Here is a 16907-nt window from a genome sequence, read left to right as displayed (position 1 = left end):
AAAATAAAATAAGTACTACAAAAAAGATATATAAATTATCAAGAGTATGCCCCTCTACTTCTCTGCCTCCCCAACTCCCAGTCCCCCATATGGATTGGTCCAAGTATATTTCCAAGTACCTTTGCCTTGCGAAAGTGGTAGACAACCAACATGCTAATGAAATCAAGCAGCATACACAGGATTTGGAAGGAGATAATGGCTAGCCGTAAATACTTGTCCTCTTGGGCAGAGCAGGGTCTGTCATCAGCACAAAAGGAGCAGCCTTCCCTGCATGGCAAACAGACATGGACTTCCTCCAGCTTCTCATCCCCAGCAAAATGGTGATCTGAAAGTTCCAAAAGAGATCTCAGTGTTAGTGGCATGGCAGATCAAGTCAGCAGTGGAGCCCAAAGTCAGAACCCATTTTTCATCCTTTCATTCTTGTCCCTTCTCATCCATTTAGATCAAAAGCAGACATGCTACTCCCCAAGTACACTCTGGGTTTTCCCCCTAAGCAAATCCTGTTTTCATTGTTATTTTAAATATGCCAAATCTGGGTTTTCCCATTGTTTCCCAATTGTCCTCAAACAGGTTTCTAGAATGAGTAAAGATCACTGGCAACATGGAACAAAGAAAAGAAAACTCCTAACGAAAGGATGTCTTTCCTCCCAGAATCCCTCCTACCCCAGGCCCAGGAGATAATAGATCTTTAGTATATACTTGCTTATTCATTTATTCATCAAACATTTATTATTTATCAGTGAATGAATGCTTATTAATCAACTGATCAAGAGCAGAGAGTAAGTACGGGAGCTGATTACACCCAAATCACAGCCAAGGATATCCCACACTGTCAGAGCTCCTTGACCTACCTGGCACAGAATCTGAAAGGAGGCTTTGATGTCTCTTTAATTCAGCAAAAATGCCATCAACTAAGTTCATTAGCTCTAAATTGGATAAAATGGTACTTAATCAACACTTGTTCACTATGCAGTTGCCTGATGATGGTGTATCCCTTGCCGAGAGCACAATCCATACTTATAGACTATTTGTATAATTTCCCTCTTTGCTTTCCCGAAGAATACTTCCCCACTATAACTGACTGCTGTTGATCCTTCCTCAGAGTACATAAAGATTCTTGTGTCTCAGTTATCTAACAACCTGGGTCCAATAGGCAGAGAAGCTTTATTCTTTGGTTGGATTCAGTTTTATCTAGTATCATATATAGTTCATTAATATCAAATATTCAAAAATACTTTTTTATACTTTGCATGAAACATACACCAAAGTGAGTCTATAGCAAATACAACATATAGCAAAACCTTGAAACAGTTGTTAGTCCTAAGAATGTTTTAACATTTAAAGTAGAATTTCATTTAAAATCAGAATAACATTTTTTTTCATTAATAGTAATTCTCTCTATTTTTCATGTTCAATATCTGCCGTGGTTCCTTTCCTACAATTATATATAGTAAAAACTACTTAATACCAGAATGGCTGAAACTGAGAGGTATTGGTGTTAGATGGGAAGATACCAGAAGTTGGGATGAATATACACTGAGTGAAGACCATGGTCTGGAAATTGTTTTTGAAATAATCTCCAATATTCATGTGTTTTACTGCATTTGTCCTTTTTCCTAAGAGATTAATGCAGCAGAAAATATCCTGGTTCACTGAGCTTTTGCAAAAAAATTTGTCTGTCTTGCATTTTTGCAGCCATGACCCAAATTGTCCAACAATGACTTTCTAAAAAGCATGGGCACTTCAACAAATCTATAACTAAAAGTATAAAGAATTTTGAATGGAAAGATGATAGATACATAGATAGGCAGACTGACAGATGGCTGACAGATGGATAGATGGACAGATGGATAGATAGATAGATAGATAGATAGATAGATAGATAGATAGATGAATGATGAGTAGAGAAGAGCATTTTAAAGTGCTTACTTCATGCCAGGCACTGTGCTAAATGCTGGTAATATAAACACAACAATCAAGACAGACAAATCTTGCTCTTAAGGAGTTACATTCTAGTGAGGAAACATTAGTCATAGAGAAGAGCTAGAAAATGAGCAGAAGATACTTTACTAAGTGTCATAGAGGCCTGAGCCCCTATAAGATAGGGCAAAAGATAGGGCAAAAAGCTCACCTACCAGAGCTTGGGGAGTCAGAAGTAAAGCCCACTGGGGCGGAGTTCTTTGGAGAGTAGGGCCATTAAAATGGGAATAACCAATTTGATCCAACAGGCATTATTTAATGCCTATAATGTGCTGAGGCCTGAGCTAGTCACTGAGCATATTTATACATGGTGAAAAAGAAGCAATGGAAAGGATACGAGGTCATGCTTTCCCTCTACCTAAGTGGTATCCATTTTAATATGTTCATAACGAACTCATTTTTCTTTGTGTTATTTGACGTCTCCATCTTTCCTTATATTATTCATATTTATCATTCTCAATGACATTACAGTTGTATGTTATGTTCCACATTGGGTTTATTCTGCATTGGCATAGACTTCCATTTCCATGTAGGGCTCTTGGTCTGAATATGGTTGCCCCTGCATCATCTGAAGGCAAAACAGAGATTCAGTGTTCACTTTCACATATATTAACCTTGGGCTATTACTTTGGATAATAAAGAAGCAAGCTTGACAAGGAATTGCCAAGACATAAGAGGTGGAAAAATATCATGGCCTATTTGAGAATTTAAAAAAAAGTTTTGCGCATTTGCATGTGTAAAATATAGCCTATGAAACTTGTTCTTTGTCATTTGGGATGTAAAGTTGGCAGGTCTTTTCATGTGGGACCTTCCCTGCCATTTTCACCACAAGGTTCTGCATGAATACTAGAGTCAATTCCAAGTGTTTATAGGATTTGACCCAAACAAAGACATTTTTATTTTAATAATACTTGCCAGCCTCCAGCAACAGCCTTAACTTCCTTTGCATTTTTCTCAAACTTTAGAAAATCATATCAGACCTTTGCAGACTTGCGAATAGAAAATTCACTAATATAATAGTTTTTTCTCCTTCCTATGTAAAGTTTTTGGTAATGCATGCCTGAAAAAGTTCATTCCTTCCCTAGACTCCTACATCTGTGTCAAAAATCTAAATAAAAATAGTTCCCTCTCAGTATAATCTCTAATCCCCACTATATGTCTATATACCTATTTTCTTTGAAGAAAAAGGCTGATGGGTAATCTGAGTTGAATGTTGGACTAGAAAGAGAAAAGACCTGATTTTGAATCCTATTTCACTCAATAACCATATGACCTGGGTAATTCACTTAACCTCTATCAACCTCAGTTTTCCATTTATTAAATGGGCATAATAATAGCACCTACACTACAAGGTTGTTTTAAGGATCAAATGAGATAAGTTGTGCAAGCCTTAAAGTACTCTTTAAATGCTAGCTATTACTATTTCAAAACCCATTGTCTTTGGTTTTTGAGGGTGTAAAATTAGCCAATCTCCATAGCTTGAGTTCTGGAGAGTTCATATAGAGGATCAACTACAGGTGTCTAGTTCTCAGCTTAATTGAGTATGGGGAGGGCAGGGAGACCAATTTAAAAGCAGTTTTATTAACATAGCATCAGTTAGAACCCCACCAAGCAAGGATGGCCTAGACCCTGGCTTATTCAGAGTAGATCCTGTTAGTTATTTCTCCTTTTTCACACGATAAGTATAATAATACTTACAAAACACACAATAACATGATTCACATCCCCAAATTCTTCAAGGCCTACAAACTTTGCAAGGGCCTTAAGCTGTTCCACAATCCTAGCACTGTGCCACCACAACCTGGGCATTGCCTCAGGGGCATCCCCCTTTTATATAATTCTACAGTAGAAGAAAAAAATCACCACTCCCAAACTGCAAGTGAAGATTCAAGTAGGTTTGTCTCTTCCTCAGCTTCCCTTATCTACAATGAGCATCAATCCGTCAACAAGTATTAAATGCTGACTATAGATCAGAGATTGTCAGATGATGGGGCTCAAATCAAACTTTTCCTGCCCTTAGGAGGCATACATTCTATAGGAAAGAAAAGACAGACAGACAGACAGATGATAGATAGGTGATAACTGGATAATTTACAGATAGGTGATAACTGGATAATTGACAAATAGTGAGAAATACATGGATACAAAAGGGATCTAAATAAATAGGGTTTTCTTATTACAAAGATCATCATAAAAGTATAACTTGTCACCCCTAAAACATATCTACACAACTACCTTCTTTGCAAATACATTAATTCTATAGTTTTTTTTTCCTTTTTTAATTTAATTTATTTTGATTTATCAGCAATCATTTCCATAAGCTTTTGAGTTTTAAATTTTCCCCCCTTCCTGCCCGCCTCTCTCCCCAAGACAGTGCACAATCATATATAGGCTATACATATATATTCCTATTAAACATATTTTCGTGTTAGTGATGTTGTAAGGAAGAACTAGAACCAATAGGAGGCAGCACCAGAAAGAGGAAACAAAACACAACAGAAGAAAAAAAATAGCAAATAGTATGCTTCTATCCACCTTCAAACTCCATAGTTCTATCTTTGGATGTGGATAGCACTTTCCATCATGAGACCTTTGGAGATGTCTTAGATCCTTGCATTCTAAGAAGGGCTAAATCTATCAACATTAGTCATCACACAACGTGACTATTACTGTGTACAATGTTCTCATTCTGCTCACTTCACTCAGCATCAGTCCATACAAGTCTTTCCAGGTTTTTCTGAAATCTACCTGCTCATCATTTTTTATAGCACAACAGTATTGCATTACATTCACATACCACAACTTTTTCAGCCATTGCCCAATTGATGGGCATCCCCTCAATTTCCAATTCTTTGCCAACACAAAAAAGCTGCTATAAATATTGTTGTACATGTGGGTCCTTTTCCCATTTGTATGATCTCTTTGGGATATAGCCCTAGAAGTACCATTTCTGGGTCAAAGGGTATGCACATTTTTATAGCCCTTTGGACAAAGTTCCAAATTGCTCTTCAAAATGGTTGGATCATTTCACAACTCCAACAATGCATTAGTGTTCCCATTTTTCCAACATCTTCTCTAACTTTTATCATTTTCCTGTTTTGTCATGTTAGCCGATCTGTTGTTGTGATGTGGTACTTCAGAGTTGTTTTTGATTTACATTTCTCTAATCAATAATGATTTAGAGCATTTTTTCATATGACTATAGATGGCTTTAATTTCATCTGAGAACTGCTTGTTCATATCCTTTGACCATTTATTGATTGGGGAAAGACTTGCATTCTTATAAATTTGACTTATTTCTCTATATACTTTAGAAATGAGGTCCTTATCAGAGAGACTGGTTGTAAAAATTCTTTCCCAATTTTCTACTTTCCTTCTAATCTTGGTTACATTGGCTTTGTTTGTGCAAAAACTTTTCAATTTAATGTAATCAAAATTATCCATTTTGCTTTTCATAATGTTCTCTATCTCCTGTTTGGTCATGAATTCTTCTATTCTCCATAAATCTGATAGGTAAACTATTCCTTGCTCTCCCAGGTTGCTTATAGTATCAGCCTTTATATCTAAATCATGAACCCATGTTGACTTTATTTTGGTATATAGTGTGGGAAACTATACCTAGTTTCTGCCATACTCTTTTCCAGTTTTCCCAGTAGCTTTTGTCAAATAGTAGTTCTTATGCCAGAAGCTAAGGTCTTTGAGTTTATCAAATACTAGATTACTACAGTCATTGACTACTGTGTCTTGCATACCTAACCTATTCCACTGATCCACCACTCTATTTCTTAGCCAGTACCAAGTAGTTTTGATGATTGCTGGTCTATAACACAATTTAAGATCTGGAATGGCTAGGCCACCTTCCCCTGCATTTCTTGTCATTAGTTCCCTTGATATTCTGGACCTTTTGTTATTCCAAATGAATCTTGCTATTATTTTTAATAGCTCTATAAAATAATTTTTGGTAGTTTGATTGGTATGGCACTGGATAAACAAATTGGCTTAGGCAGAATTGTTGTTTGTATTATATTAGCTTGGCCTACCCATGAGCAACTGATGTTTTTCCAATTATTTAGATCTGACTTTATTTGTGTGAAAAGTGTTTTGTAATTGTGGTCACATAGTTCCTGGGTTTATTTCAGAAGGTAGAAGTTATTGATTGTTTCTATGATTTGTTGTTTGACCCATTCATTTTTAAGATTAGATTATTTGGTTTCCAATTAATTTTAGTCTATCTTTCCATTGCCCTTTATTACATATATTTTTTATTGTATCATTATCTGAAAATGATGGATTTAATATTTCTGCCTTTCTGCATTGGATTGTGAGGTTTTTGCCCTATTACATGGTCAATTTTTGTGTATGTGCCATGTACCACCAAGAAAAAAGTATATTCCTTTCTATCCCCATTCAGTTTTCTCCAGAGATCTATCATACCTAACTTTTCTAATATTCTATTCACTTCCTTAACTTCTTTCTTATTTTGTGGTTAGATTTATCTAGTTCAGAGAGGGGGAGGTTGAGGTCCCCCACTAGTATAGTTTTGTTGTCTATTTCTTCCTGTAATTCCCTGAACGTCTTCTCTAAGAATCTGGATGCTATACCATTTGGTGCATATATGTTTAGTGATGATATTACTTCATTGTCTATGTGCCTTTTAGCAGGATGTAGTTTCCTTCCTTATCTCTTTTGATTAGATATATTTTTACTTTTGTTTTGTCTGAGATCAGCATTGCTACCCCTGCTTTTTTTACTTCAATTGAGGCATAACATATTCTACTCCAACCTTTTACCTTTACCCTGTGTGTGTCACTCTTTTTCAAATGTGTTTCCTGTAAACAACATATTGTAGGATTATGGTTTTTAATCCATTCTGCTATCCCTTTCTGTTTTATGGGAGGGTTCATCCCACTCACACTCACAGTTATGATTACTATCTGTGTCTTTCTCGCCATCTTATTTCCCCCCTTTTATGCTTTTCTTTCTCCTTTCTCTCTTCCCCTCCTCACACTAGTGTTTTGCTTTTGACCACTGCCTCTCTCAGTCCCGCCTCCCTTTTATTAGCCCCCCTTCATTTTCTGCCCCTTTACAATTACTGCTTTTTTCCTCCCTTCTATCCCCCTCTCTTTTCTTTCTCCTTTTCCCTTCTATTGCCTATAGGGCAAGTTAGATTTCTATACCTAACTGATTATGTTATTCTTTCCTGGAGCCAAATCTGATGAGAGTAAGTTTCAAACAATGCTCATTTCCCTCCTTTCTTTCTCTCTACTGTAATAGGTTATTGTGCCTTTTCCTATAACTAATTTACCATTGTCTGCCTCCTCCTTTCCTTTTATCTCAGTATTTTCTTAGATCAGATTAATCCACTTACTTAGATCCATTTAACCCACTTGATTAGATTTTTTTATCATTACATCAAAGTCAACTTATACCCACCCCCTCTATGTATGCCCCTTTAAAATGGTGTAATAACAGTACAGTTCTCAAGAGTTAAAAGTGTCATCTTCCCTTGTAGGGATATAAACAGTTTGCCCTTATTAATTATATGTTGTTTTTTCTGTCCTGTTCACCTTTTTATATCTTTCTTGAGTCTTGTATTTGAAGATCAAATTTTCTGTTGAGCTCTGGTCTTTTTATCAGGAAGGTTTGGAAGTCCCCTATTTCACTGAATATCCATCTCCTCCCCTGAAAGATTATGTTCATTTTTGCTGGGTAGTTGATCCTTGGTTACAATCCAAGCTCCTTTGCCTTACAGAATATCATACTCCACACCCTATGGTCTTTTAATGTAGAAGCTGCAAGGTCTTGTGTAATCCTGACTGTGGTTCCATGATATTTAAATTGTTTCTTTCTGGCTGCTTGTGGTATTTCTCTTTGACCTGGTAATTTTGGAATTTGGCTACTATATTCCTTGGTGTTTTCAATTTGGATCTCTTTCACAAGGTGATCGGTGGAGTCTTTCTATGGCTATTTTACCCTCTGATTCTAGGACCTCAGGGCAGTTTTCCTTTATGATTTCCTGAAAGATACTGTCCAGGCTTTTTTTTTTTATTGTGATTTTCAGGTTTCACCAATAATTTTTAAATTGTCTCTCCTGGATCTATTTTCCAAGTCAATTGTTTTACCAATGAGGTATTTTACATTTTCATCTATCTTTTCATTCTTTTGTTTCTATTTCACTGATTCTCTCACTCTCATAGAGTCATTAGCTTCCATTTGCCCAATTCTAATTTTTAACAAATTGTTTTCTTGTATTAGATTTTGTACCTCCTTTTCCATTTAGCCCATTTTATTTTTAAGGAGTTCTCCTCAGTGAGTTTTTGTGTCTCCTTTTCTGTTTGGCCAATTCTGCTTTTTAAGGAGTTGTTTTCTTCAATGTATTTTTTCTTCATTTGGCCAATTATGTTTTTTAAGAACTTGTTTTCTACAGTTAATTTTTTTCCTTCCTTTTCTAAGTGATTGACTCTCTCTTGCACACCTCTCATTTCTTTTCCCAATTTTTCTTCTACCTTTCTTATTTGACTTCTAAAATCTTTCTTGAGCTCTTCCAAGAAGGGTTTTTGGGCTTCAAACTAGTTCATAATCCCTTTTGAAGTTCCAGATGTGGGCTTATTGACAGTGTTGTGCTCTTCAGAATTTCTGCCTTGATCTTAACTGTTCCCATATTAAGAATCTATAGCAATGTTTCTTTTTGTTCATGGTGTTTGCTTATTTCCTGGCCTTTAAAAAAAAATTGAGCTCTTCTACTGGGGAGCAGGAGGCACTGACCCAAGCTTCTTGTGTTGGGAGCTCTGGGCCTGGTCACTGGCTTTGTGTGCTGGAGTCAACTACTGGCAGTTGGAGGCTGTAGGGTTCTGACAGGTTACCTGGTGTTGGGCTAGAATCGGCAACACTGGAACTCTAGGGGTAGTATTGGGTAGTCTGGGACCTGAAGGTTTCCTGCTCACCTGGGTCTTTCCTCTTCTTCCTTTTAGATGGATGTTTCCTTGTTGTGGGATGTTTCTCCGCCTGGGACTTTCCCCCTTGGAGCACTTCCTAGAGTGTTGTTGTGGTACTGGGAGACTTGGCAGCCATAGAACACTGAGGCACATGGTGGTTTTCTGAGCTGGTTTCCACTGGTTCCTCCACTTGTACTGAGATGCTTGGAGGTCTCGGTATTGGCGTTTGCCTGGTCCACTACCTGGTGTTCAGGATCTCCCCCTGGTATGCTGAGGTGGGGCTTTCAGCTAGCTTGCTGGGATGCCTCCCATTTTGTACTGCTCCCCTTCCCCCAGGGCCTTTCCTGTTAATCTCTCAAGCTACCTAGGCTACCAGATTGCTGTACCCCATCTTTCTTCCAATTCAGCTGTTCCAGGGTTTTTTCCTGGGGTGATATTTTCTGGGCTTTCAGAGGTAAATAAGGGACAATAAGAGTGACTTACTTTTTACTCTGCCATCTTGTCTTCCAGAAGCAGAACCCAGAATCAGGTTTTTAAGGACCAAGTGTAGGAAATACTGACCTTTAATTATCTCTTTCTGGATTCATTCTTTTGGGCACAGCCATGACCCCAATTTCTCAGCTATAAGGCCTACCCCAGAAAGCCTACAGACCCATAAGAATAGCCCCTGTGTTATCTGAGAAAAATCTAACAGAAAAAGGGGACCCAAACCACCAACCTGAACATCCTGATGATGTGACAAAGATGAAAGATCTCTTGTCTATTATCAGGTTTTATGAAAGCAACAATGATTTTTTACATTGATGATATCTTTAGGGAAACTTCACAAAACACTATAATTTTATGCAAACCTTCTTAATCTTTCATCTCTCCTTGGTTCAGATCAGTTATGCATTGACAACAGCTTTGTGATAGAAAAATACACATGCAATGGATAACAAGCTAGAAGCATATCAAGGAAGACAATCTTTTTTTCCCTTTCTCTTCAGATTACATGCTACTCAAGTAAAGCAGGTTTTCTTTATTTTAAGTTAGAAAAAGAGCATCCCCACTCCCAAATTTCTACCTTTGACACTAACTAAGCTGACTCTCTTCTTCCTTGTTTCCTCTTATTATCAAATCTTAGTGCTAAAATCAGTTCTAAGTATCAATTCAAGATGGTAACATCCAGATCTACATTTCTCTCCCTATTTTAACTTGATTGTTCTATATTCCTAATTCTGGTCCCCTGTGTTGCTACCCCACCATTCTTTAATCCCAAGTGCATTGATTCAGTAGGGATATTTATTGAGCTGCCTGAGATCACATCAATGATAGAGGACACTGCCATGGAAAGCAAGAAGACATGTGACTCAATCCACTTCTGCCTCGTGTTTGACATCTACCTCCCAGAAACATAGCAAGCCTATTTCACACTGAAAAGCCATTGACTAGACTTCACTTAGTTTACCCCTCTACTTGGCACTCCCGCAGAATTTATAATCTCTGCTTCTGTTAATTTCCATACGTTGCTGGGCTGCTGTGCCAGTTTTGGGTTTTATTTTTGTGGGGTTTTTTTTCGTCTTTCTTTTTCAGTGTTGAGTGGTTGTCTATTGTACCCAAACAAACTGAAACACCTGAAGGTCACAGACTAAGTCTCTGAGGTTTTTTGAACCTATCTTCTCTCTTTTCCCCCTCAATAGCCTCATACAGTGCCTCATATTTTATTCCAGAGAGTATGTTTTTAAGTACAGAGAGAAATACAGAGAGGCAAAATCATGAGATACCCAATACAGTGCCTCAGACCTAAGCCAGTCATTTACCCTGTCAGATTCAATTTCCTCATTTGTACAGTAAGGGGACTAATACACTACCTATCTTACAGGGCTGTTGTGAGCAAGAAATTAGATCATTTGAGTCAACAAAGATTTATTAAGCACTATTGGGATCATAGTATCATAGAAAAAGAGGTGGAAGGGTCCTCAATGGACAGCAAGTCTAACTCCCAGAGGCTCAGGAATGTTGTGAATTACCCAAGGTCATATAGGGAGTTAATTATCAGCCATGGTATTTGAATCAAAGTCTTCTATCTCCAGAGTTAGTGCTCTATCCATCACAAGGCACTGTATAAAGCAACACTGGAAAAGGCCCTACTTTCAAAGAGCTTCTATTCTATTTCATCTAATTCACTTTATACAAATGTAAGGTGCTATATATATGAGTGATGATGATGATTGATACCATTATCATGTCTTTCCTTTCTCCATGAAGAAGAATTAGAGTCAAAAGCATTGACTACTTTCAGACACAAATATCTTTGCCAGCTGGCCTTCACTCCTCTAGAATATGCTTAGGAATCTTGTCATCTGTCCCAAAGTGATTTGGTGAAAATCCAAATGTTACTAAGACATTGGATCTTTCTTAGGTAGTACATAACTCAATGTGTGTATTCATATTAAATGTTTCTATTTATAGTCTAATAGCAGCAGGTAGAAAATAAATTTCAAAAATGTTTCTGCCACTGACTTAGCTGTACAAAATTAAGTGCAATTATAAATCATTCTGCTGCTTCTGTTTCCTAATTTGGATAATATTCATTTGTAGGAGACTTCAGAGTCCACAGGTGGAAAGTATTTTGCAAAAATAGGTTAGGACTTCATAACATGGTGGTCTTTCCATAACTGGTTGCTCTAAGCAAAGATTGGATGGCCAATTGTTAGATAGGCAGAAAAGTACCAATGTTCAGGTGTGGATCAGGCTCTATGGACTCTCAGATCTATTCCAACTCTGAATATGGAATTTTGTAATTATTCATTCTATTGAGTACCAAGAAACTGATGCACAAATGTCAAATAGTAAAATATACATATTAGTAGGTTATACTTGAATATTTTGTATATGCTTGTTTTGTATATAAAATGCATGTGTTCACCTAAAATGATAAAGATGGCTAGCTCATATGTGGCATTGAAAGATTATCTGATATGGGACCTGACTCGTTCCTCTTGAGGGGAAAATGCAACTTCTGATTTCAAAGGGAGCAAGAGGAGGTCTATGGCTAGATACTTGTTTCTTCCTTTGTCTATCTTCAGGAGAGGTTTGGGGCTAGAATTACATTTATCTTCCATACTTAAAGGCTCTAGTCTGGGAGTATGACGTTGGAGAGAGGGAGTCCCTGTCTATACACAGATACACAATGTCTCTTGATTACTCTTAATCATGGTGGGTAATAGTTTGATAACCCCTGCTTAACTCTTTTCCACCTAATGTCATTTACAAAAAAGACCTTCATGAATAATGAAAAGCAAGTAAACCTATTTATCCAAGCAGAACAGTAAAACAGAAGAGGAAGCTACACATATTAGAACACGTCAGGGTTTTCAGCCTTTTTGTGTGTCCTGAAACCCTTTGGAAATCTATTGAAGCCTATGGAACTCTTTTCAGAATAATGTTTTTAAATGCATAAAATAAAATAGGATTACGAAGGAAACCAATCATATTGATATACAGTTATCAAAATATTTTTAATAAAAAACAAATTCACAGACCTTGGAATAGAATGAAGAATGAATTATAGTAAAGGACTTCTTACACAGAGAGATAAAATATCGGAGGTCACCAAAGGAGAGGGAATGATCTCCTCAAGTGGAGTCCATTTGCTAGGGTTGAAAACATTGGCAGTCAAGGGACATGATGGGGCCTAGCTTCCCCAGATCTATGGCTCTAGGGGTTTCCATTAGCCATTTAAAACTTTGTACATTGTCTCCCTTGATTCATCTCTCCCCAATTCCTTCTTCTAAGTGTTCTGCAACAATAACTCTTCTGAAGGTATGCTGTGTTGTCTTCAGCATTCTCTCAGCCAAATAGGAGTCACATTTTTTTCAGTGTACTCAGAATAATGCTGCTCCTCTGGAGGTGGAGGTAAAGGGGAAGCAGGGTACTGATCTCATCTCACCTGGGTGGGAGTGGATGCTATATGTATATATTTCTGCGTATATATTTATCCCTCTATAGAATACAAGCTCCTTTTGGTCAAGTATTGTTTTTTTTTTTCATATACAGTACCTCACATATAATACACAGTTCATGAACTCTGATTGATTAATTGATCATGTTTTAATCAACCAGCTCATCTTCATCTATTAAAATGATGAAATTGTCTTTTATGTCTTTCATTCATATAATAAATAATTTTCAACTTCAGCAATAGTAACATGTTCCAGGTATTGTGCTAAGCATTTATAAATATTATATCATTTTAATCCTTAAAACAAACCTACTGTGAGGTAGGTCCTATTGTTACCCCCATTTTACAGTTAAGGAAACTGAGGAAGGCAAAGATTAAGTGACTTCTCCAGGGTCACACAACTAAAAAGTATCTAAATCCAAATTTAAACTCTCTTCCTGACTCCAGGCCCACTGATCTTATTCATTGCACTAACTCACTGCTTCATATGTAACACATAAGTATTGTTATATGTTAAATTACTGAGCAGTGTTTTGATGTCTTCTCCAATGGGGTAGTTACTTATAATTTCAGACTAATTCCGGCTGAAGTTAAAGGACTGTACTAAAAAGATCTCTACAGTACCCTGCTTCTGACTTACTTCCAAGATTATCATCAGGATTGAGCTTTCCAGAATAAGACATACATTTTAGAAAGGGTTAATGAAGGAATTTGTCTTTTTTAATTAATTTATTTATTTTTAGTTTTCAACATTCATTTCCATAAGATTTTGAGTTCCAAATTTTCTCCCCATCTTCTCCCTCCCCCCAAACCAAGATAGCATGCATTCTGAGTACCTCTTCTCCTAATCTGCCCTCCCTTCTATCTCTTCCCCTCTTCTCTTATCCCCTTCCCCTTCAATTTTCCCTTAGGGCAGTATAGATTTCTATACCCATTTCCTGTGTAGCTTATTTCCAGTTGTATGTGAAAACAATTTTTTTTCAACTTTTGTTTTTAAAATTTTGGATTCCAAATTTTCTCCCTTCCTCCCTCCCCACCCACCTTCATTGAGAAGGCAAGCAACTTCATACAGGTTATACGTGTGTAGTCATGCAAAACACTTCCATAGTAGTCATGTTGTAAAAAATTAAGTATATTTCCCTTCATCCTATCTTATCCCTCACTTATTTGATTCTCTCTTTTGACCCTGATCCTCCTTAGAAGTGTTTGCTTCTGATTACCCCTCTCCCAATATGCCCTCCCTTCTTATCATCCTCCTGCTCTCATGTCCCCTTCCCCCCTTATTTTCCTGTAGGGTAAAATAGATTTCCATACCCAATTGAGTGTGTATGTTATTCTCTCCTTAAGCCAAATCCAATGAGAATAAGATTCACTCATTCCCTCTCACCTTCCGCTATTTCCCCTCCACTGTAAAAGGCTTTTCTTTTATGTGAGATAATTTGCCCCATTCTACCTCTCCCTTTCTCCTTCTCCCAGTATAATCCTCTCTCAACCCTTAATTTTATTCTCTAGATATCACCCCTTCATCTTCAACTCACCCTGTGCCCTTGATCTATCTATCTACATACCTATCTATCTATCTATCTATCTATCTATCTATCTATCTATCTATCTATCATCTATCTACATACATATAATTTTTTCCCTCTAACTACTCTAACACTGACAAAGGACTCATGAGTTACAATATCATCTTTCCATGCAGAATGTAAATGGTTCAACCTTAATAAGTCTCTTATAACTTCTCTTTCCTGTTTACCTCTTCATGGTTCTCTTGAGTCTTATATCTGAAAGTCAAATTTTCTATTCAGCTCTAGTGTTTTCATCAAGAATGCTTGAAAGACCTCTATTTCACTGAATGTCTATTTTTTCCCCTGAAAGATTATGCTCAGTTTTTCTGGGTAGGTGATTCTTGGTTGTAATCCTATCTCCTTTGCCCTGCAGAATATTCTATTCCAAGCCTCTGTCACTTAATGTAGAAGCTGCTAAATCTTGTGTTATCCTGATTGTGTTTCTACAATACTTGAATTATTTCTTTCTGGGCGTTTGCAATATTTTCTCCTTGACCTGGGAACTCTGGAATTTGGCTTAGGAGTTTTTCTTTGGGGATCTCTTTCAGGAGATGATTTGTGGATTCTTCAATTTCTATTTTGCCCTCTGGTTCTAAAATATCAAGGCAGTTTTCCTTGATAATTTCTTGGAAAGTGATGTCTAGGCTCTTTTTTTCATCATGGCTTTTGGATAGTCCAATAATTTTTAAATTCTCTCTCCTGGATCTATTTTCCAGGTCAGTTGTTTTTCCAATGAGATATTTCACATTGTTTTCTATTTTTTCATTCTTTTGAATTTGTTCTACTCTGTCTTGATTTCTCATAAAGTCACTAGCTTCCAATTGCTCCATTCTAATTTTTAAGGCAGTATTTTCTTCAGTAATCTTTTGGACTTCCTTTTCTATTTGGCCAATTTTTCTTTTCAGGGCATTCTTCTCCTCATTGGCTTTTTGGACCTCTTTTGCCATTTGGGTTAGGCTATTTTTTAAGGTGTTCTTTTCTTCAGTATTTTTTGGGTCTCCTTTAGCAAGCTGTTTACTTGTTTTTCATAATTTTCTCGCATCACTCTCATTTCTCTTCCCAGTTTTTCTTCTACTTCTCTTACTTGCTTCTCAAAATCCCTTTTGAGTTCTTCCATGGCCTGGGACTGATTCATATTTTTGGGGGGCTTTGGATGTAGGAGCTTTGACTTTGTTGTCTTCTTCTGATTTTATGTTTTGATCTTCTTTGTCACCGAAGTAAAATTCTATGATCTGACTCTTTTTGAACTGCTTGCTCATGATCCCAGCTAATTACTTGAGTTATAAACTCTTTATTAAGGTAGGGGTCTGCTTCCAGTGTGGAGAATGTACAGTTCCAAGCTTTGGGGATTTTGTGTAGCTGTTTTCTGAGATACTTCTAGCGACCTGTAAATTTTCAGTTCTTCCAAAGTGCTGTGATCAAGGGCAAGGTGTTTACTCCTTTTCTGGACTGTGCTCTGGTCTATGAGTGACCACAAGCACACTTTTATGCCTTGGAACTGTGAAGAGGATTCACTTTCCACTACCACTATAAGTTCCACTATGCCAGCACTCCTCCTCACCCCCAGACCACCACCCAGAACAGTGACCCAGATCCAAGCATGGGCAAAGCAAGAGAATCCTGAACCAGCAAAGAGATCCCTGCAATCCCCCTCTGATCAGTCACTAAATTCTCCCTCAGTCTGTGGGCCAGAAGCTCAGGAGGCAGCCGCTGCCTTGGTGCCACACTTGGGGACTGGGGCTGGGATCCCTGTTCTTCTCTCTCACCACAGACATAGACTTTTCCTATTGACCTTCTAAGTTGTCTTAGGCATTCATGCGTTGAGAGGTCTGGAAATCACCACAGCTGCCCATGATTCAGTCCTCTGAGGCCTGCTGCAAGTTTCCTGAGGCCTGCATGCCCACAGCAAACTGCGTTCCTCTCCCAGCCTGGTGTGATACATATTTCAGATGAACCATTCAGGTTGTCTTGGGCTGGAAATTTATTTCACTCTGTCTTTTTGTAGGTTCTTCTGCTTTAGAATTTATTTACAGCCATGTTTTTACAGGTATTTTGAGGGGTTTGGGGGAGAGCTCAAGCAAGTCACTGCTTTTACTCCACCATCTTGGCTCTGCCCCCAGGAATTTGTCTTTCTCATCCATACTTATTAAAAGGGTGTCTTTATATAACACATGTAGTAACAACATTGGAAAGACAAGCAACTGTGAATGACATAAGAATTGATGAATACAACATGACAGAGTACAGAAAGCACTCAGCCAAACTCTCCCAATATTCCCCTTCAAATAACTTTGAAATAATGTCTCAAATCAAATTCTGGAGTGGTAGAGCCAGAAAAAATGGTCAGAGTGAAACATTCTTCCAGTCCAAAACAACTTAGGAAGTCTAAAAGAAAGATCTGTGACATGGGGGTGGAAGATGACTAGGTGCCTGCATGGATGAAACACCACAGTGGAGTTAGGTGGTAGTGACAGA

The 16907-nt window shown here is 37.5% G+C and overlaps 1 protein-coding gene across 1 annotated transcript in view; it reads right to left on the bottom strand.

Annotated features, from left to right (window-relative positions):
* The window catches only part of GPR158 (G protein-coupled receptor 158), a 425355-nt gene that overhangs the window by 205561 nt on the left and 202887 nt on the right, over positions 1 to 16907 (bottom strand). Inside the window, exon 4 of the mRNA XM_020978227.2 lies at positions 120 to 325. Coding sequence (XP_020833886.1) covers positions 120 to 325 — 206 coding nt within the window. The remainder of the gene's footprint in view (positions 1 to 119; positions 326 to 16907) is intronic.

This window comes from Phascolarctos cinereus, unplaced genomic scaffold (genome assembly GCF_003287225.1).
Source record: "Phascolarctos cinereus isolate Bilbo 61053 unplaced genomic scaffold, phaCin_HiC Scaffold_1;HRSCAF=81, whole genome shotgun sequence".
Lineage (NCBI taxonomy): Eukaryota > Metazoa > Chordata > Mammalia > Diprotodontia > Phascolarctidae > Phascolarctos > Phascolarctos cinereus.
The sequence above is the reverse complement of the archived record's forward strand: the minus strand, read 5'-3'. Positions and strand labels throughout refer to the sequence as shown.